The following is a 23,035-nucleotide window of genomic DNA, read 5'->3' on the forward strand; positions in this document are numbered from 1 at the left end:
TAAATTAAAGTTTCAGCATTCCTTGTTAGATATTTACAAATATCATATCACCCAGAACAGACATGATAAATATTCTACATAATTAGTCAAAATAGTCACAGCCCTGTTACACTGTAACCCCTTTCATTTTTATATCATAATCAATATGTTCAACACACATCATAGAAGACTGCAGATATACCAACACCATAGTACAAACCTTGAGATTCTTCAAATATATGAGGTTTTGATTAAAGAACATGCAAGAATTACATAGTATTTTACAATCAGCTATTTAAAGCAAGTAACAAAATGTACATATATTATATATACTATTTTATCTATATAATAGAGGCATTACAAAAATCTATTTACAATTCTTCGTAATGAAAGACATTATTAGGATTCACTACTTACATCCAATCAACAATGTTGTGGTACAATTAGTTTGGACAAAGGGATTTTCAAAGTAAAAAAAAATGTTTTCAAACATATATGTCCAAGGTCATTGAACATAATGTTTTTGTCTTGTGTCTTGTTTAACATGCAGGCGTCTTCTCATTTAATATCAATAAAAAAACTTGTATATGCCCCAAACCTTATAGTAAATTAATATTATGTGAAGCTATAAGTCTGTAGATATGAGGCAAATTAGTCCTTTAAATAAATATATACCAATATTATATTAGATACTATCCCTTTATACTCAGTTAGGGGGCCAATAATCTTAAATGTTGCAGCAGATAACATTTAAAAGCAAAAGCTCTATAACTGAGTATACCATATGGGTCTCTGTAAAATGCATTTAATAAGAATATATGATGTATAGTCTATCGTCGTGGTGAGAATTTAGGTATTTTAGAATATTTGGACTGTGTTGGGGTAGGGATTGTTACGGTACGAGTTTGGATGTTGTGGGTCTGATAAGTAACAGTTGTATTATTACGCCCACCACGGTTATCAGTCTCTGTTTGTAAAGTTGTGAATACTTCAGCGTCTACGCCACCTTCTGATGTTTCACTTCCTGTACGACTGGGTGGTCGACTTCCTCCATTACTAGCTCTACTTGAACTTCGACTTGCTGTAATATAGTATAATATACTTGTAAACATAAATATTTGCTTACTTCTCAAAATTTTAAAACAGAATTCATTAGTAAAATCATGTAAGGTGACAAGTCCCTGTTTATCTTCTCAATTTGTCACTATCTTTGTGCCAAATTTACTCCAATGAAATTTTAGAAATATTTTTGAAAAAGAAACAATCTAACTCTGGGGACAATCTATAGTTCTAATATCAATCAGCAAATCTCATTATTTCAGGCGAAAATAGATATGAATTAATCATTGCCAAGAGGCTATTGCAAAGACTAGCTGGTAAACAGGTCCTCAAGAACCTACGTAGGTATTCTTGTAAAATAAGATGATATAGGTATCAAAAACTTACTTGGTGTTTGTGGATGACTAGGACTTGCTGGTTTACGGAATAATTTAGATTTAGCTGGTGGTGTAAGACGGGAACCCTCTAAATTTCTTGACATTATATGTCTAACTTCACCGTCTGGTGTTTTGGTTCTTTGGTTCCATGGGGAGGAATGTGGTGTCTTTTCTCGAATCTACAAAAAGTGGAAAGAAGGTGAAAAAAAACCAAAAAAACTTTACTTCCATGGCATGTTTGATTCTGTTTATAAAATAAAAAGCATTGGTTTATTTACTGGACCTCATTTGTTTGGTTATGTCAAGCAAATGGTAATTGTGGGTTCCGATCTTGATTAGCAAGTGAAAGTCTGATCACCTTGAAATAAGTAATCTTCACTCATAATTCCAGCTGTAAATGGCTACAGATGATCTGAGAAAACTCAAGGACCAGCTAGTAGTAAGAATTCTTAACTGTGAACCTAAATTGTTATCCTTGTAAAATATAATTGTCTCTTTCTTTCTATCTGACATTTACTAAGTCATCTGTCACTAATCACAGTTCAAAGACAATATTCTAATCAAACTGGATGTCTGATTCTTACCTTTGATATAGGTCCTGTATAAGGTGTATAAGATGGACGTGCAGGACTACCACCAGTATAAGGACTATTTGGGGCTGGACTTTTGGAAACAAAGCCTGCCATAGACTGACTAACACCAGCAGCTAATACAAACTGTTCACGTAATTCAACATTAGTTTTACCTTTAGCTGAAAATAACAAAAATATTAACTATGGATTACTGAAAAAATACTAATCACCTCTTTTTTACATCATTTAATTATTGTTCCTATTTAATTTAGTCTATTTAGAATCATTGGTAAAAATAATTAAATTATTGAAAAAAGACTTCCATTAAGTAAGAGTAGAAAGTATTTTAGAAAGGAATGTTTTTAAAGATATATTATATTGAGATTGTAACAGTTTTATTTCTTACAATGTTCATGCAATTATTGAATATACAGATTAATGAGAACATTCCAATGTTTATGAAATGATTAATGTATGGAATGCTTAATTGTCAGTTGATGCAATTAATTCAAAGGTCATAGCTCATGATTTTGGGGGGCCGATTTTGGTTTTAAACATATGTAAAAAGATGTAGTCTTCAGAATCATTAGAAATGTACAAAAATCACAAAAAAACCTTCAAAAATACCTCAAACTAGAAATTTCATTTTCTATTTATATATATAGTCTTTTATATATATGACAGATTCTCAAGGAAAAACAAGCTGTCATTTTAACACAGTTAATTCTGGACACACATGGATTTGAAGGCTCAATATTTGGACAGTAACCTGTGAAGACTATTACAGATTAGCTTAGCTAAGAAATCCTTGTTTCCCTTTAAATTAATCAATCTTAGTTAACAGATTTCGTGTTCCATAGTAATGATTAGTCAGGAAGAGCATGCTCAACCTTCCAGAGCACCAGAGTTCTTATTTAGATGCATTATCTGTGTCATGATGGTGTTATGGTCTATTGTAACTATTTCTACTCTTTCTTTTTTTTTGTTTCTTATCCACTTTTAGTCTGGCATATCTATTTTGTTAAAAAAAAATATAAATATTTTTACGAAAAAAAAAAAAATTTTGTGGTCTGAGCAAAGAGAGGGAGTTTCTAGGTGGCGCTTCATCTGTAATTTTCACGCCATCAAGGTAAGATCAGTCTCTTTTTAAAAGAATATTTAGAATAGTCATTTATCAATCAGAACACAGAGTTTCCTTTACTACATGTTCCTTGTGCCATTAGACACAAATATATTTCTCCAATAATACACAGTATAATAGATCAGTTGATAAGACAAAGTTAGAGGTTTAAACACTTTTTCAAAATAAAACAAAAACAAAGAATTGTGAGAAAGATTGAAATGGTGAATGGAAATGACAGCCACTACAACACCAAAATTTTCAAAACTTGGGAAATAGGGAGGAAAGGTGGGTCACATATAACTATTTCTAACCATGCAGCATCAAAATAAAGTTAGCACATGAAACTGGAGGGGAAAATTTCCTTCTCATATCAGCTAAATTCAAGCATAAGCAACAATTTTGGAGAGTTAACAAAATATATTAATTTCAAATCTGGGCTATTTTTTTTTTTTACTTTGAATATCACATGAAGACATCAGATTTAGTTTTAAGTTTATATAATATTTTACAGGATAAGTTAGTTATTTGCGTTTTTTCCCAATTATTGCATTTTTAATCATGATAAATGACTTGTTATACATATGTATTTCAAAAATATAACTGAAAATACATCAAGTTAGCTTTCGATCACATCCAATAATATTTCAATTTACTTAATAGTGTTTCAAAGGGTGTCGTCATGATATTCATTTGAAAGGGGATGGATTTACAATATCGCAAAAAACAATAGTTAATATAAATATAAAATATAATGGAGAAGACTCAAACCTAAACAGTGTTCACATCGCATAAATCTTCGTTCAAAACGAAAACGATTACGGCGCCAAGCACCCACTTGAGGTAAGGAGAAAAAAAAATATGAAAATTAAGATAGGACAACAATTTGTACGTTTTATACAGTTTTTCTAAATGAAAAAAAAAACCCAACTAAAAACAACTGAAACTAAAAATGCTGAATAAAAAAAATAACGAAAAACAAATGAAATAATCACTCATGCAAAAATCCCCTGAAAGTTCAAGTCAATGACTAAATGGATGGATAGTTGAACACAAAAATAGGGTGGAAACCAAAACTAGAGTAGACTGTAACTATTGAGTACTACAGACAACACTTGTCCCATAATCCAGAAGAAGCTTGGTCAAGAGTTCCTCATACTTACAATCCACAGTTTGTATGATTAATTTTCTAGCTTTCTCTAATATAAGCAAAAACACAATAAATATTGTGGTCAAAACTGAGACAAAAGCCAACTAAATATGTGGCAACACACGCAGGACTGATACTAACTGACACAATCAATAAAACAAAGAACATAAAGCATTAACAATACTAATATTATAATAAGCACAGGCAGGAGTGTGCTATCATTTTTATTCATGTTAAATTTAAATAAGAGCTTTCAAAATTCCCATCAGCTAGTTATTCTATAAACCATCACTTCTGTTTCAAACACTTTCTGCACTTGCTTACTTTGTGCATGTGTATAAGCTATATAACATAAATCTATCATTTTCTATATCAGCTGACCTGATAACAAATTCTATATCAAAAACACCAGTCATTAGCAAATGGCAAAAGTCAGATAACAAATATATATATTTCGATTTTATCAAATTGAACCATTTTCAACAAGATCTGAACAAAATAATCAATAAGACATCAAAGCAAGTTGAACCTACCTCTACAAGGGTCATTTTTAACAAGGAATTCATCAAGGGCGACCCAACCACCTCCAACTCTAACCATAACAGTACTACGTAAAATACGCACTAAACGTAACTTTTGAGAATCTCCAAACTGTAAAATAAAGTGAAACATAAAAAATGTAATGTTGATAAATTCTGAAAACATTTTACATAATGTTAATGTGAATTCTAATGATGAAACTTGAATGAATTGTTAATTATTTCTAAAGGGGGAGTTAGAGGATATTTTTTTAATGAATTTACTCAAAATAACAAAACAAAGGTACAAGATGCAATCATTATTATAAATTGAATGCTGGGCAGTCAGTAAGTTTCTAATTAACTGTGTATTCATCTTACACATAAATATATCATATGCATTAAACACAAAAAGAGGCTATTTCAGGTACGATCACCAAGGGAGACTACTCCGAGTGGAATTAGGATTGTAATTGGGTTGGAGAATACCAAATATTTAAACAATGCACATTACAACATAAAATAAGCAGAACTCAAAGTTGCAGAAAATTGACAAAATTAGGGTTAAAATAATTTGCCAGGTTAAGTAAATTAAAAATCATGGCAACGGTTGTAAAAGTTCTATGACATTGAAAATGGGTTCCATGACAGGGAATAAAATTAACAACCAAATTGATTGCAAATTGATGTAATACAAAATTTGTCAAACATCAATTTGGAGAAACACAACGCCTCACTTAAGAGTTTACTTTAACTTGACAATATGCTTATCAGATTACATTACAATTTTTTTTAATCCTAACTCTTTATTAAATGGTCTCATGTTGCCAAATTTCTTTGTCACATCCAAAATGTTCAATGAATTCATTGATCAAAAATGTGTTCTTTTGACCTTTTTTTTTTTTTACTAATTTTTTATGACACTTGTGAAGGTGCAAAATTTTTACTTTTACCAAATTAATATGTCATCATAATTCACAAGCTAATAATGGCCTAGTTTTGTAAAAGTTACAGAGAATTGAAAGTCTGCAATATTTTTTAACTTATAAATGGAGTGGGTTTTTTTATGAATTTGATAAATAAGCAAACAAAATTCAAATTTAGCTCTATTCAAAATGGGTATTTAAGAGGGATGTTTTTCTACCTTGTAATAACAATAAACAAGATGCATGCCAAAATGCAACATAAATTTTATGTACGTGATTCTTTCTATTTAAGGGTAGAAGAAATCGTTAATTAAAAAAAAAAACAGGCAAATGACCATAATCATGTCGTTTTCATACATGATAAAATTTAAGAAACAGTACAGAGTATAAACTGTTTAAAAATGTCTAAAAAATAATAGTTCACAACACCAATTAGAAAAAAATTACACACACAAAACATAGCATAAATTATGAAAGAAAAATAAACAGAGAACAATGATAAATATGTTTGGCTACAAAATAAATAGACATCTTTCCTGGACAACTTACACTAAATAACATGTGTTCGAGCTGCTGTTATTGCCAAAAAAATAAGATTAAAAAAAATAATATTGAGGCTTCAAGATGATGGCTTGTTTTTTGCACAATTCTTTAAAGCATAAAGGATTGAAAACATAAGCAAAGCAAGAACATGTTTTGCTTGCAGGACAACGATGCAATATGGAACTGGCAGAAGGAATCTGCATTCCCTTGTAAATCATCTGAATGTCAAAATGGCCATACCACCATGAACTGAACGAAATAACAGAGCAAAATGTTCAGAATTTCCAAAGAATCCCCCATTTTTACAACAACAATAAAGTTAGAGTCCCCAGCCTTAACAAAACTTATGATACATCTAATATATGATTCTCATTGCAATTTGTTCCTCTTAATTCAACATTCAATTTGAAAACAAAGTACCAGTCACACAATACCAAATATTCCAAAAACATGTGACAACTACAGAAATAACTGCCATTATGATTGATAATACATCATATCCAACATAAGATTTATGTATTTGTGATTTACTTAAAGGTACACAACTTCATAGGATAACCAAAAATTGAAATTTTTAAACTTGGTTAAAATGAGTTCATCAGTGGATATATACCTGATGTCATATCTATACAACAGAATCTCTCTATAATCCAATATAATACAAGTAATAATTTATTAAACCAAATAATTATGGATACATCGTATATTATAGAGATTCTATTCTTTAATCATGGCATCTAGTAAGTTCAACTGATGAATATATACACTTGTTGACCAAGTTTGAAACATTAAATTTTATGTCCATTCTAAAAGGAATCATTTTAAGAAGACTATGCAGAATGAATCATAATATGTCAGTTATGGTTTAATTTTTTAAAAGACAAAGGAGGTACACCAGCAATGAGAATCATAATATAATAAATCTTCTATCACCAATATAATACATGTATCATAACCAAAATTCAACTTTGATTGTCTGCCATGTCAATACATGACAATTAAGACTTTAAAACAAGTGAACATGAAATCAACTATAAATATTTTCTATTCTTGTGCTTTTAGATTTCATCCAAATTTAGAAACACAATACACATTAGAATTTAACAGATAGCAAAAATGCCAAACTCCCTTTAAAAGCACAAAAGTAGAAAATTGTAATCTGAAGGTGATGTTAGGGCCAACAACTTACCCGATATTTGCCTTCACCAATTTTATGAATACGGAATTGTTTAACACATGTACATTTACTGGCCTGTCTCTTAACTTCATCCATTATCTTTTCATCTAAGGATGGTTCAACAGTTCGCTGTAATTCAAACCATACAATTTTTCTAATCAATTCCATTTTCATTGTGGAGAATTAGAGTAAATGAACTTTTGTGTCCTTAATTGGGCTATATGGGATGGATATTGCCATGCAGTTTGCAATGAGGTAAATTTCTGTTATAACACATTCCAACCATCCAAAAAGTATCTGGAACAGTTCTTCCATGTCAACCTGTCCTTATTTCTCAAGATAGACAAGAAAACCATTTTACCTATTATTAGACCAAAAAATTGAAAACCCCTAAAATTAGAAAGTTATAACATAGTTTAAAACCCATGTTTCCCAGTATTTGTTAGAATACAATTGTGCCTGTATACCAGTGTCCCCAAAATACTACTTACCTCTCTATCAGATGGTGGTCTTAAAGCATTAACAAATTCTTTATAATCTATATAGCCATCTTTATTATGATCAAACTTATCTGCTACTGCCTCCATTTCTAATCTAGTAGTTGGGAATTCTACAATAGGACACATTCTCTGGTGATTACAAAATATTTTTACTAAAATAACATTACTAGGTGGCATACAAGAGTTCTAAACAGGTTCAGTCTGTTTCAATTCTGCCTCCAATGAAAGAAGATATGTCACATTCTATTTCTTCTCCACCATTTTGAATTTTGTCTGCACCTACTATTTTTTCAGCACTCTGTTCCAACTTGTTTTATAAATTCTATTCCAACTTGTTTTATAAATTCTATTCCAACTTGTTTTATAAATTCTATTCCAACTTGTTTTATTGAACATTCTGTTGATTCAATGAATCCGGTCCTATGAAAATATTGTACTGCAACTTTTAACATCAAACCATTCAAGCTAGGTGAAAATTTTGCACATATACAAACATTGGAAGGATAACTTCCATGTTTTTGAATAACTATGAAATAAAAGACTTACTTGATGCTAAAATACCCTCAATAAATTCTTTTCTAGTTAATTTACCATCTCTATCTCGATCTTGACGCCTGAAGAAATCTATAATTCTAGCTTTATTATGATGCATCCAACGTAAATATCGTTTTCTCCAATCATCAAAGTTAAAATTCTTCATTCTCTCAAGCTGTAATATAAATAATGGAAATTAACAACTAATGTTTATGTCTGTGATACACAACAATAGGTCTTCATGTATATTAAAGCATGGCATAACAATGTGCCAATATACATTACCAAAATCTAATGAGAGTATTTCATCAATTGTAGCGTAAATTGAAATGTTATTGGCATACTTTTTGGTGTAACTTATCTGAAAGAAGTGGTATGATAAAATTCTGGAAGCAAGGGTGAAGCTGGCTTATAAGGTATGCCCAGTAAGAGGTTCATGCGTTCTGAAATCACCTCCCAGTAGATCATAATTAGAACAGTTCAGAGAAGGCTTGCCTGCTTCAAATGTTATGTTCTGAAAAATGTAACAGATAAATTTTGTATTGAAAAAAGGTGTATAATATATGAAAATATAATGTTTTACCTCATCTAAGTAATTCATAGCATCTTGTAGTTTACGTTGTCTCTCCATTGCCATCAACCAGACATGACGCCATTTATTATAGAGAGCGCCCACTCTTGGATTTCTAAATGCTGGTTCTGGTGTGTGGCGATTGGCAGAATCTGGTGTTCTTCTTCCAGAATAATAATCGGGTGTTCTACGACCAGACAAGAAGTCAGGTGTTCTACGTCCACCAAAATCTGGAGTACGTCTGCCAGACATATCTGGTGTACGTCGTCCACTAGAACGACTGAAATACACAATACGTATTGTTAATTACAAGTATATTTTAGTCAGTGAGCCAGTCTGTTTGTCAACTTTGCTGGGTCATTTCTAAAATCTGAGGAATCATGATGGTTTCTGTTTCCAAAATCTTGAAAATATTAAATCTATTGAAAAATCAAGTGACATTTGTGTAAGATTTGTACAAACTCCCAGCACCTTTGATCTATACATTGGAGTACTCGAGTGATTTTCAAATTTTTCTTTATACAAACAAATATCACATATTTGTACTTTACTGAAATTTAAATATCCAAAAGACATATCTTACCTGGGTGAATTCTTAGACGGTGTTCTGAAGCTACCTCTAAAGCGAGGAATGAGAGAAGGTGTTGAAGTATCTACAGAAACTGATGGTCTTCGTCTCTCTGGTCTTGTTAATTTATCAACTTCTGGTTGTTTGGCAGATAAATTACATTGGAATTCCTGGAATCATATATATGAAATATATCAGATCCAAATTTCTCGCTAGTGAAATTTTTATTCAAATTGTAATGAAATCATGAAATCAGAATTATCAACCTTTAAGCTTGCGACATCTTTATTTGTGAACATCCTTTGAAACCTTATAAAGTCTCCCTTGACAACAGTATATTTTTATTAGGAAACCACACAGCTTGGACCAGTCACTAACTTGTAGTCTGCTGAGAAAGCATGAGACACGAGTAACATAGCCCTAACACTGGAGAAAAGTTTTGTTGTTTTGAGAAGGATATTACTTACATGATGTTCTTTGAGTAGTTGTTGTATAGCTGGTACATCCTGTGGTATAGGTTCTTTATCTGCATCAATCAGTTTAACTTCAGCGTTATTTAACCAGGCTAGTAGTTCATCTAACAGTTGATTATTTCTACGTAACGTGGTTAAACCATCAGTTAATTTACGTTCTCTCTGTTTAGTTAAACTCATTAACTGAAAACAAAAAAAACATTACATTACAGTTGTTGTCACAAAAACCTGATTTTGGATTTCATATTTTGTAAATATTTTATAAGAAAATGTTAGGAATTCACTCATTAAAGGGACAGGTAGGCCATTTTTTTGACAAATCCTACTTGTGGGTCCAGAATTATCTGCGTTTGAAGGTTAAAATGACCAAGATACTCTGTGATAAATCGAAAAGACATATATAGAAATAGTAAGTAAAATTCCTAGTTTGAAGTATTTTTAAAGGAATTATCTGATTTTCGTACATTTCTAGTACCTATGAGGACTCTTGCATTATACAATACTAAAATCACTAAATCAGAAATTTACAATCGAGCACCATCATAATATATGCAAAGCTAATAGCTATTTAATCACAAAGGTATCCCCAAAAAACAAGCGACATTCTTGTCCTATATGATGATAAACCTTAAAACAATCTGACTAATGAATTGATCAATGCCATAAATATAGATTTAATAACATACCTCTTCCCATCTAGCACGTAAAACAGATAACCAATGTTTCATTGTTATAACTCCTTCAGGATGACATCTTCTCATTATATCTTGTCCTATATTTAATGTTTCACGTAGATTGGCTTCTTGAGCTAATAATGATTCTTCAAATCTCTGTAGAAAAAAATATAGTTTAAAAATATGAATTATTTCTAAAACAATCAAAGCATACTCACAAATCTCATAATCTCATAATGTACTTTCTTGACCACAGATTCTCAAAAACGTTCTTAGCGCTAAGATTTTCTAAGATGTCCAAGAATCAATGATATATGAACCTAGGACATCCTAGTGCTAAGATTGTTTCGAGAGTACATGGCCTGGACAACTCATTGCTTCCATCTGATGATCTATTTCTTCAAACCCCCATCAATACTTGCTTTCAAGTTATTAGAAAATAAAATACATTGCAGATTTCATGGTTCAGCAATAATTTAAAGAAAGATAACTAAGGTTTATGTCCTACGTTTCTGCAACTGATTAGCGAAACGAAGATAGGACAGTGGCTTAGCCTACTATTTTTCAGTTTCTATCTGTTGCGGGTTCATGCACAGCGTGTAGCACACAGAGCAATCGACAAGGTGCTTTTTTTTATAACAGCACCCTCCAACATGCATCACTGAAACTGGGTTGAAAAGTTCAAGGGTAATATCTCGACCTATGCTGGGATTGAACCCTGGATCTTCAGGTTAGCAAACTAGTGTGTTCCTCACTGAGCCAATATATTACTTCAAACACCCATTATAAAACTGTTATAAAACAAAATAAGCTTACCTTATGTTCCTCTATCTTATCTAACATTACTGTTTCTTCTTCTGGTAAAGCTTGTTGATTTTGTACACGAAGTTGTCTCTCAGCATCTCCTAACCATTCTAATAAACCATTAGCTTTCTTATTAAATTCTTCAGCCTGAAAATATTATAAGTTCACAGTTGACTAAGCAAATTAATGTTATTAAAGGGGCATTCTGCTTTTTGTGTAAAACATTTTCATTATCAAAAACGTCATAAATTATACCTCAAAATATTTCTAAAGTATGCTATTTATATCTATGTATCTATTGATCAAACTGAATTTATTTCAAAAGGGTTAATTAAAAACTGAGGGTACTAATTGTTAATTAAGCAGTTTTGCCTAGTTTTGGTGATTGGCTTGTTTTATTTAGTTGAAATCTTTAGAAAACGTAGGAGACATATTTCTCTACAGTTAGGCATTTATTTTACTCAAATCCGTACAGTAGTTTGTAAAAATCTTTTATGTAAAGTTTTGGGGTTAAAAAATTAACGGCTGGATTTTTTTAGTTAAAACTTTCAGATACGTTATTGGACACATATCTCTAGATTTTGGTTCATGGTTTTCACAAATTTGAGCGAAAATTTTTTTTTGACCTACAAAAAAAGCAGAATGTCCCTTTAAGTTTTCTGACTAATAATTTACTAAAAAGGGGAAACATACAATGTTTTTAACAATTATTGGTGAAGAAAAGATAATCTGCTGATCTGGGACAAAATACAGTATAGATCTGTACACATTATCATGAATTTGACCCAGAAACGTAAAGTAAAGAGTTTTCTTTGAAAACTTCCCTGCAGGTGCACAACAACATTTGCTCAACTCAACTTTGTAGCAAAAAATAATATAATATATAATAAGTATATCATAAACCTGCACTTTACTACTATATGATATATATTATTCTTACCAGTTTATGAGCTTGTTCCAATCTGTCTTGTTTACTAACACTTAATTTACAAACTCTATCCCATTGAGTCTGTAGTTCTATTAAATGTGCTTGTAAATCCGATGTGTCCTCTTGTGATTTCTCTATCAAATCTTTAGCTGATTTCTTGACAAATTCCACTGTTTTGGCTCTAGCACCTAATTCTTGTTGGAAGATCTGAAATATAAGACATTGACGTACTTCACTTAAGGATTGAATGTAGATTTTTTTTGCATTCATTGGTTGATGAACACATGTTAATTCGAATGAAATATTTTTGGTGTGCTTTATCTCACTCTGCAAAGTTCTAAGGCACAGTCAGTTAGAGTTGGTTCATTACATGATGTCATTTGCTTGGCTCTGATATCAAACAGTGTGTGAAAGTCTGATGACCTTGATTAAGTCATCTTCACTCATAATTCCAGTCGACCCAGCTGTAAATGGGTATGGATAATCCAGAGGTCAGAGGCCAAGAGGTTTGGTCAAGGACCAACTGGTAGAAAGGATCCTCAATTTTGAACCTAAGTTGTAATCCTTGTAACATAAAGTTGTTTGTTTATTTTTTTCAGTCTTATCTAAGTTTTACCTTATGTTCATCCATTAAACTGTTGACTGTATCAATATCAGCATGTACAGGTTGATCTTCACCTAATGTTGGCTCTACTTTAGCTAACCAATCTAACAATGCTTGAAGAGCATCATTAAATTGACCAGAAAACAACAGGGCTTCTTCAAACTTCCTTTGTCTACAATAAACAGAGTTGGTAGTTGGTTGAAATTGAGGACAAAGATATCATGTTTGCAACAAAGCCAATATGCATCAAGAGCTTCATAGTTTGAACGAAAGTACCCAGGTTGACAATCATAACATTTTAAGAGAAATTTTTTTTTAAGAAGAGCTCCAGTCTATGACAAAGGTGAACTTGATTACCAAAATCATACCTATCAACAGACATGCCACACACTGTGTTCCACTTGTTTTTCAGTTCATTCAACATCTGCTGTATTACTGGAACATCGTCGGTGGGACATTTTTCTTTCAAACCTCGACCTGTTCTATTGACAGTGTCAAATTTAGGCTGTTTGGCACCCAATTTCTTCTGGAATTCTTTATGTTTAGCAATTTGAGCTTTGATCTTGGCAGGTTCATTACCAATCTTAAGATCTTCAGATAAAATCTGTTCGGCCTCTGACAACCAGCCTAGTAAATCTTTCCAGATGTCATGGAACTGAAATCAAATGTCAAACATTCATCAAATCTAAAATCAGACAATATGATATAAAAGCCTTTCATTATATACTAATATCTATATACCGGTATGTCTGTTTACTATAAAATTACATTACGCATACTTATACAATCAATATTACTACAATTAGTATGAATAAAATGATGCTTGATAGTAGCATATGGTATATATATTCTACCTGAATTGACAATATAATATGTAGCATAAATCAAAATGAATGGATTTTTCTTCTCTGCTCCTGAATAAGCTAGTGAATTCTAACACAACCAAGCAGTGTGAATGGGGAAATTTTGGCAGAGCACTCGTATTAGATCTTTTTTTGATTTTTAACTGTCAAATAATCTTTATTGGTACATAGGCACTTGATTTATTGTTCAATTCAAATGACCCCCCATTTTCATCCCTTAAAGGGAGAAATTAGGTTGAAAAATTCGGAAGAGTGAAAACCTTGCCAAGGTTGCCAAGAAAAGCATCTAAATCAGGGTTTTGCAAGTAAATTAGCTAAAGCACTACTTTTAAAATTTGGAATTGCCTAAGCGCCATAACCTGATTCTGATATTTCACTTCCTTATTTTCCGTTATTTTGCTTTAAAAATTTTTTTGCAGGTGCCAATGTGCCAAAAGTGGCACCCCAATAGCTGATAACTAATAATAATTTTAGGTAATCAGAAATAATGACTTACATTTTTAGCTTCTTTATAACCTCTCTCTAGTTTCCTAGTTCTTTCAGCACTACGTGATACTATCTTCTCCCATCTATGTTGTACACTAGACAGTAGATTTTTAATTAAGATCACATCTTGTTTTTGACTGAAGTATTTCAGGTGTGTACCCATCTTCTCTAAAGCTATCAGGTTCTCACGATTTTTAGAGATGTCTTTCTGCAGGATCTATAAAATACATAACAGAAAAAAATCAAATTTTATAGAAAAAAAAGGTAAAAGGCTTAATTTGATATGATCAAACTTAAGACCAAAATGTCTATCACTAATTGTGAAAGACCTTGTTTGATGCCAGCATATTCAGCAGGAGCTACAGTCGTTTCATTGAAAATTGGAATGATGCAAATTGATGCTATCAGTTTCCCCAATACACATAAAAAAATCTAAGAAACCTCTTTATAATCTCTTTAATAAAAAAACAACGAAAGTTTGGTCTAATTCTAATTAAACTGATAGATGACCTACCACCAGTGGAATTTCCAACGCACCCAATTTGCCAAAGGTGGTAAACATCGAAGCCAATAGTTTTGGCCAAGTACCAGCTGGTAGTAAGGATCTTTGTGAACTAAAGTTGTTACCCTTGTACCTTTCTTTCTTTTGTTCTTCACAGGATATTTGTGTGAATAAAAAAAACTAATTCCTACCCTGTGCTCATCTGCTTGATCTGTGACTCTATTAACCAGACGGCTAACAGGTGCAAGATTATTCAGTACTCTTTCTTTCTCTGTCAACCAGGCTATAAACTTATTGAGATCATTATGGAAATTACCAGCATTGCCTTCAGCTTCTTCTAATTTTTTCTAGAAAAAAAAACATAAATTGCTTTTTTTCAAACTTGAAAGACAAAACATCTGGGAACTCTGACAATTATCATATTTAATCAAGATGGATTTATTTTTTTGTATAGCACTTACTTAGTCTGAATATATAACAATAATTACCTTTCTATCTCCAGCTCTGGCTCTACAATTATCCCATTTCTGTTGCAGAGCTTTCATATTATGTTTGATATTATTAGAAGAAGGATCAGTACTCTTCGTGGCTAGATCATCACCATTCTTTAAAACATCACCAACTTTAGGTTCTAATGCTTTTAGATCATTAAACACCTCCTACAAATGAAATGAATAGAGATGTTCGAAAATATACCATTATAAACTGTCAAGGAATCTGCTGCGATTTTTGTCACTGACTAGAATCTAGAGTTTCACTGTGTCGATAATGAAGTGTGGGTCATGCAATTGAAAGAAAAATGAATCTGATTGGATGATAATACTCTGTCTTGCAGACGATAAAACAATCAGCGACAAATATCAAACTGGTTGACAAGTTGATAATCTTGTTGTGGAAGAGCAGGCACAAATGAGATTTTAATCAAGATTTGCATTCAGAGAAATAGGACTACATAGCACATTCCTTTTAGTTCATAGACCAATGTCTATCTAGTATCTAATATTACAGAGTCATGTTTCAAGATATTAAATGAGATACGCTCATGCTGACAAATCTACACACATCTTTACTTAAAAACAAAACACCCTTGAACCAGAGTACTATAATGTTCCAATAGGAGAATACACAACATACCATAAACCTATCCAGTTGTTCTTTAGCTGTTTCAGGTAAACCACCAACAGGTCTGGAAGTGATCAGTTGGTTCTCTATATCACTTAGTTTAACTTGTACATCATGTAAATCTCCAGTAAATAACTGAGCCTAAACAAAATAATAATAATATTAACAGAAAAAAAGGCTTGAGGAAATATCATGAAATCTATCATTTGTTGCTTTATTACTCATTGTTTCTTAAAAAGACTTTAAAATATTTATTTGTTTAATTGCAGTCCGAACAAATTTAGACGCCATAGCTTGATACAATATTAGCAAATAAAGTTATCTTCTTAAGGTTATCAGTATCATACCTCTTGTAAAGCTTCTTCTAAATCAGCCATTTTCTTGTTTGTTTTATCTTGAATGACTTCCCAACCATTATTCAGATCATCTAATTTCTGTCTCATACTAGATATTTCCATATGACTTTCATTAGCCATCAGTTTCTGTCCTTCAGCATTGATAGAATCTATACTAGGTATTTTAGACTGGATATCATTTTGAATCACCTGAAAACAGAGAACAAAAATTTACAGCTTACTGAGGGACCGGGTGAATATATCATTTCATTTTCAATCTGCATTTATTGACAACAGAATACCAGGCGAAAAATCTGAAAGTGCTATCGAGACTACTACAGTTACTGTTAGGATAAAGAATTTACAACATTACTAATTTAACTACACAATACAACACTATGTTCAAACTTCAAATACAGGTTATAAATATCAAATAATGGAACACAATTTAATGGTATACTACTTTTTAGTTTTCAAGCATCGAATCTCCATATTAGTCATGTTATAATTCTGACATTTAGGGGTAGAGATCACATTAAATAACGCAATACAATTTCATGATATACTCCTTTTTAAATGTGGTGCAGAAAAGTAGGATGTAAAACTCCATTCATTTCATTTCATTTCATTTTGTTGTCCCAACCGGTTCATCAAAAATCAAGGTTGATCAACTGATGATAAGTGAAACTAGCTCATTTTCTACCACTTATTCAGCTGATGCCTTCCAGATCACAAAAAACATGATCCTATGAAGAATCAGAAGTGAATGTTGGAACTTTGTGGGAATCTTTTTAATTATATACAAATATTACAAATTGTCTACCTTTAATTTGGCCATCTCAATCTCAATAATCTTAGAATCACCATAGACAGGTTCAATATCATCTAATTTACTGTCAGTTTTTGTTACCCAATTATTCAACTCTTTCAAAGCATGGTCAAATTCTCCCAACTTCAATAAAGCATTTTGCATCAGACGCTGAAAAGACAATAGAAAAATGGAAAATACTAAAATGATATTACAAGTGAATATACAAGGTTGATAGAATATATAATGATGGGGTTATTGAATATATTTGAAATACTGAAGCTCATGCTATGTTTTGAAAAACTTTCAACATAAGCAATAAACATGCTTGATATGAGAGCAAATTTGAACAAGATGAAAGTATGTGCAAAAAATCAAAATCATTTAAATGAAGTATAATAAATGTTGCTTTATGTCCAAAACTTGAAAACCATCTCCAAAAATTAAAGGTAATGTTTTTTGGATAAAAGATATGAATATGACAGCCAACATCTAACAAAAAGTAGGAGAACGTAAATCACCGTATAATATTGACAAAGCCCACTATATTTCACAAAGTACCAAAATACTTACTACTGCCCCAGTCACATTGGCAGGCAGTAAAAATAAAATGTCCGGCACTAAGAAGTTGGATACAGATATCGCAGAAAAAGATTATATGCCTTACAGAATTTTGAATAGACGATTAAGAATTTTGTGTGATGCTATTTTGAAATCAAGTTTTAGATAGTGATTTTTCAGACATTAATTTTTGTGTAGGCTAAGAGTGACCCTATAACATATTCCAAGTTGAACCACAACCAGTATGGACAAAATGGAGAAGAGACCCCTTCATAATCCCTTCATTTGCCTCATGCTGTAAAACTTTACCCACCATGTATCCATGACGATAAAGAAATATGTCCTACCTGTCTATCTCTGATATTATCAACCAGTACATCCCATCTCTCTTTAAGTTCTACAACTGGTTCCTTCACAATAACAGCTTGTTCAGCAGTACTATCTTTTGCCATTTCATTAGCTTGTTGACTCAATGATTCAATATCTATTTGTTTAGGCTCTACTTCACCTTTAAATGTCTATAAACAACAAGATACATGTAAGAAAATGTTTTGAGACTGCAACTATAGGGGCCGCTTGATTGGTGAGATCTACACGTTCTGAATTTCTGGAATCAACACAACGTTGAATAAAACAAGATGGAACAGAGTTCAGAACGTGTTCCATGTGTGCAATAGTAATAAGAGATGTCAAGATAATTCAAAATGGCAGAGAAAGATAAAGATTGGAGAAGTCTGAATGTGACATATCCACTATTATTGGGGACAGATGGAATCTGGTCAGAGCTCTACAATCGAGCGCCACCATAATTGTGATGTATGACAGTCTGGGCCCTGTTACACTAAAAACCTTAGAAATATCCTCTTATGTTTTGTAAATAAAGATTTGAAATTCAATTTATACAAACTGTTAATGCAGAATCATTTAATCCTTATGTTAGATTCCAAATGGAACTAACCTTGAGAGCTTCAAGTTGTTTCTTAAGAACTTCGAAACTAGAACCAATAGGTCCCATGTCACTGAATTCTTCTTCTTTCTTCTGTAACCATACTAACAGTTTCTGTAATAAATAACAACATGGTAAGAAGGTTAACAGTCACAACTTCAGAAATCCTTATTAGAACAGAACAATTTAACAAAAAGAATACATCGAAGAATAGCACAATTTTCACACAATTTTGTCTTAGAAATATCTGAGAAACAAGCACCTTGTCTCAAAACACAGGGTACTAGTTCCTGGAGATTCAAGGCAGTACCAGACTAGACTCCTAATCATTACCACAAAATACAGAAATATCAGATGGCGATTCAGATATTCTGTCAACAGTTGTCTTTGGTCAAAATCTTAAATCTATCCACAATAACCTGAAGCTTCCATTTTAATTTTGTCCTTCATCATTTTACTCAAGGCAACAAAAAAAAAGAACCAGGAGATAGCAAAAATAATTTAAGTGTATGAAGTATCCAAAAGCCCTGAGACTAAAACTGTATTGGACATTGATAGAACATACCATAAGAACATCTTGGAAGGTTAAAGCCTTGGCAAGAGCTTCTTCTAAAGATCGAGCTCGTTTTTCTAAATCATCATTAATAGAAGCTAGTTGGTTATCTAAATCATCAATATTCTTCTGAACTTCAGGTTTATCTGGTTCACCAACTATAGACATCAGATGTTGACCTGTTTGTTGTACATCAGATAAATCAGCCTGTGTGGCTTGAGCTTCTTCTTTCATATTCTACAACAAAGTTTGATGGTGAATTGATATGTTCATTACATGTATTTTATATCCAAAAGACTACAGCATCTTTTACATCTGAGGTTACAGCTATGTGCATGTGCACAGCATCATAATCTATTCATTCATGTACATTTGTAAAATATTTTCTATGTGCATCTGATGAATGATTTGTACAATGAAACATATTTCCAACTATTCACATTTACATTTTACATTTATAATATGTGTATATGATATATATGTTTGTCCAAATTATCTGAAAGTATGACTGAAGTATTATTCTTTCAGGAATTGACCATTTTCTGAACTAATCTAAATAAATTTTCATAATGTCAAGCTTCGTCTTATACCTTGACTGCTATAAGCACCTTTCTTGTGTCACAGAAGTTAGTAAATGCAGCAATTTGATTGGATTGTATTATGGAGTACAGCCAATCATGGCCCACGACAGACAGTTATCACCGTATGTTTACGTCTTTCTATTAGAGGCTCTGATTGGATGAGACGAAATTTCTAGCATGATATTATGCAGATGTTCTAAATAGAGAGCTAATTATTAAATTTCTACACTAACCTCAAGCTCTTCTTGTTGTTCTCGAATGGCATCAGGTTCCAATGCTGGTGGTTCTTGGTTGGCTAGGTTTTCCTGTAAGTCTTTGAGTGTACTAGTCAGATTGTTGAGTTCATCCCAAAATTTATCTGCAACTCCCAATGTTTCATCTAGAGCATCACCTCTTTCTTGACAACTTCCCTTGATATCATTATACAGTTTAACCAGTTCATCTAACTTCTGTTTTACATCTACAACATTAAAATAATATTGTATAATAAATTCTAATACAACTCCAAGCTCTTTAATAGTTCTTTTAAAAAGTTACATTCTTCAAGGGATTCCACAGCTTGTCTTACAGTTCATTTATGGCCAAATTTACCGGTAAAGATAATTCCTGGTTAATCTCAACCTTTTTTCAGCTTCATTTCCTGGACTGAAAAGGAAATCTCAGCTAGGCATTCAGGTGCTGTGGGTTCAAATCTTCCTCAAGGTAAGAAAAATATTCTGATGCCTGTGCCAGTGCTTCCAAGAGTAAGCCCTGTGTCAAATATAACTACTTTGAAATAAATTTGTTTACAGACCTTTTACAGCTTCATCTTGACCATCTCCAGCTTGTTTCAATAATTCTTCTGCTCTATTACGTACAGAATTCAATGCTGCTTCTCTCATATCCATATCTTCTTCAATAGTCTACAATTACAAAAAAAAAAACATAACTTATAATCATTGGAGTATCCTTACATCAATTCACCAACTCTCAATTTATAGGGATGGCTTTGATCTAATCAATTTTTCAAAACCCATTCCAATGTACAATTCCTTAAAACAATCACTGAATAGACACTGAAATAACTATAGAACACCACCATGGGTATTACATGAGGTTCATTGTTATAATGATGTAGATAGAAAATTGACACCTTAAGTTATAGCTTGTTATGTGAATTCTTGCTTTGTATCTTTAAATTTTGGAAATCTAAATATTTAATTTTTATATAGGCACAGCTTTATGGAACAACAATTACTGGTTAAAGTTTTATGCAACGTTTCGATGTGTTTCCTCAGTCCACCTCAGGTACATGACAGGGGAAACAAGTCGAAACATTGCATAAAACTTTAACCAGTGATTGTTGTTCCATAAAGCTGTGTCTATATATCGTACTCACAATTGCTAAATGCCATTCAAAGACTTTATGTAATTTTTGTTTTCATGATAATAGATATTTCATATGTGTTAAATAAACTTAGGTAAAACATACAAAATAAAATATTTTCACTGTTAAAATAGTGCTCAATACATCAATTATAGAGATATTATAACATAACTTGAATGATGTTGTTACTTTCACACTATGAGATATTCAGATGATTCAAGTTCTGTTTTAATATTTCCAGGTAAAGCATAAAACAAATTCTCATTCTACTCTGAAGGATTTGTAATAATACATAATAATATTATACTTACAGAGTTATCAGCAATTTGGCCTCGTATTTTGTCAGGATAAGCAGCAATTGGTTCAGCATTTTTAACATCTTCTGCTGTTTTGGTTAAATTCTCTAACAGATCTTCTAACTTATCAGAGAACTGAAGTGAAATATCCAGGTACATTAAATAACATAACATATCATTCAGTTCATACATGTTGATGGCAGGATTTTCACTAAGGTTTGGCAGAGAAGCTAGAGTCTTCAAAAATGATTGTGTGATTGCTAGAAATTTTGTGCTTCCTTTTAATTTTAGGAATAAATCAAGATTCTAACCAATGTTTAACTGGCTCTCAGTATTATATATTTGGAGTTGCAAACATTGCAAACAAAATTCACACAAAAAAAGTGGTCAGATCTGTTTGCGGGACCTTTGTTGCCCTCAGTATGAAAGCATTCTTAATTGGGAAAATCTTATGCTTTTACCTGGGGCGCTTTGCAGTCTAGCGATAAATTTTTGAATAATTATAATTCAGACTATACTCAGACATGATTGCAGGAAAATTCTATGGGAAAATCACAAAATAGTAAGGGTTTGTAGGGGAAGAGTGTAATGCAATCGAATAGAAGCTTTAACTTACATCAGCAGACTGTTGCATGGCCTCCTCTATAGAATTGGATCGTTCTCTTACAGCATTACGTAGATCATCAACACGTTTATTGTCTTCATTCATGATATCTTTAATTCTCTCAACATCTTGTGGACCACACAACTTGACAAGAGCTGTACCAGTTTTATTGAGACGATCTATAACTGGTTTATGATCTGTCACTTCTTGTTTCAGAGTCTAGAGAAAAAACAAAGACAGACAATGAATAGGTGGCAAATTTCCAAAATTTAGTTGTGTTGAACCCAACATTGAAACATTATTTGAACTAAATTTGAATTTGAACCATTACTGTGAAAGATATGCTCAAAATGACATTACTTTCCAAGGATTTATGCTACTTTTCGTATGTGTATCGAGAACACAATTAGCATCAATTTTCCCTATTTCAATTTTCAATCAGATGTCTGTGATTGCTGCCATTCCACTAAAACTAAAAGTTTGATGATGTCACTAATTGCAAAATATGCTTTATTACATAAGGTCCTTGCGATTAGTTTTAGTGGAATAAGAGGAATCACAATCGTAATTAGAATGGTGCAAATTGATGCTATCAGTATCGCCCTTACCTTCATTTGTTCTTGTTGTTTCTTCACTTGATCAGAACTAATAGACATTACTGCCATCTCAGCTACCATTGGTTCAATTTCATCTAACCAACCTTCCAAGTCATTGTGGGTGTCTAAGAAATGTTTAGCCAATGGTAAGGCTTGTTCTAATTGTGTCAGACGGTCGTTACTTAGTCGTGATAAGTTATCTGCCTTTGATTTCAACAGATCCATCTTCTCTCTGATGACTGGTTCTTCTTCTGGAGGACTTTCGCGTAGTAATTTTTTACCACCATTGATAGCATCTCTAGCTTTAGATTTCTGACTGGTAATATCATCATTCATTGT

The 23,035-nt window shown here is 32.1% G+C and overlaps 1 protein-coding gene across 1 annotated transcript in view; it reads right to left on the bottom strand.

Moving 5' to 3' along the window:
• Nucleotides 1-809: 809 nt before the first annotated feature.
• The window catches only part of LOTGIDRAFT_233112 (hypothetical protein), a gene marked incomplete at both ends in the record, with an annotated part of 83,842 nt that continues 61,616 nt past the window's right edge, over nucleotides 810-23,035 (bottom strand). Inside the window, 29 exons of the mRNA XM_009058652.1 lie at nucleotides 810-1,060; nucleotides 1,426-1,594; nucleotides 2,000-2,166; nucleotides 4,791-4,908; nucleotides 7,434-7,550; nucleotides 7,913-8,031; nucleotides 8,468-8,630; nucleotides 9,039-9,306; nucleotides 9,610-9,764; nucleotides 10,062-10,250; nucleotides 10,754-10,897; nucleotides 11,558-11,692; nucleotides 12,486-12,680; nucleotides 13,090-13,249; nucleotides 13,446-13,732; nucleotides 14,437-14,643; nucleotides 15,120-15,275; nucleotides 15,417-15,587; nucleotides 16,063-16,191; nucleotides 16,398-16,595; nucleotides 17,209-17,364; nucleotides 18,102-18,272; nucleotides 18,713-18,814; nucleotides 19,266-19,490; nucleotides 20,068-20,294; nucleotides 20,628-20,736; nucleotides 21,512-21,631; nucleotides 22,113-22,319; nucleotides 22,709-23,035. Coding sequence (XP_009056900.1) covers nucleotides 810-1,060; nucleotides 1,426-1,594; nucleotides 2,000-2,166; nucleotides 4,791-4,908; nucleotides 7,434-7,550; nucleotides 7,913-8,031; nucleotides 8,468-8,630; nucleotides 9,039-9,306; nucleotides 9,610-9,764; nucleotides 10,062-10,250; nucleotides 10,754-10,897; nucleotides 11,558-11,692; nucleotides 12,486-12,680; nucleotides 13,090-13,249; nucleotides 13,446-13,732; nucleotides 14,437-14,643; nucleotides 15,120-15,275; nucleotides 15,417-15,587; nucleotides 16,063-16,191; nucleotides 16,398-16,595; nucleotides 17,209-17,364; nucleotides 18,102-18,272; nucleotides 18,713-18,814; nucleotides 19,266-19,490; nucleotides 20,068-20,294; nucleotides 20,628-20,736; nucleotides 21,512-21,631; nucleotides 22,113-22,319; nucleotides 22,709-23,035 — 5,142 coding nt within the window. The remainder of the gene's footprint in view (nucleotides 1,061-1,425; nucleotides 1,595-1,999; nucleotides 2,167-4,790; nucleotides 4,909-7,433; nucleotides 7,551-7,912; nucleotides 8,032-8,467; nucleotides 8,631-9,038; nucleotides 9,307-9,609; nucleotides 9,765-10,061; nucleotides 10,251-10,753; nucleotides 10,898-11,557; nucleotides 11,693-12,485; nucleotides 12,681-13,089; nucleotides 13,250-13,445; nucleotides 13,733-14,436; nucleotides 14,644-15,119; nucleotides 15,276-15,416; nucleotides 15,588-16,062; nucleotides 16,192-16,397; nucleotides 16,596-17,208; nucleotides 17,365-18,101; nucleotides 18,273-18,712; nucleotides 18,815-19,265; nucleotides 19,491-20,067; nucleotides 20,295-20,627; nucleotides 20,737-21,511; nucleotides 21,632-22,112; nucleotides 22,320-22,708) is intronic.

This window comes from Lottia gigantea, assembly GCF_000327385.1.
Source record: "Lottia gigantea unplaced genomic scaffold LOTGIsca_35, whole genome shotgun sequence".
NCBI lineage: Eukaryota > Metazoa > Mollusca > Gastropoda > Lottiidae > Lottia > Lottia gigantea.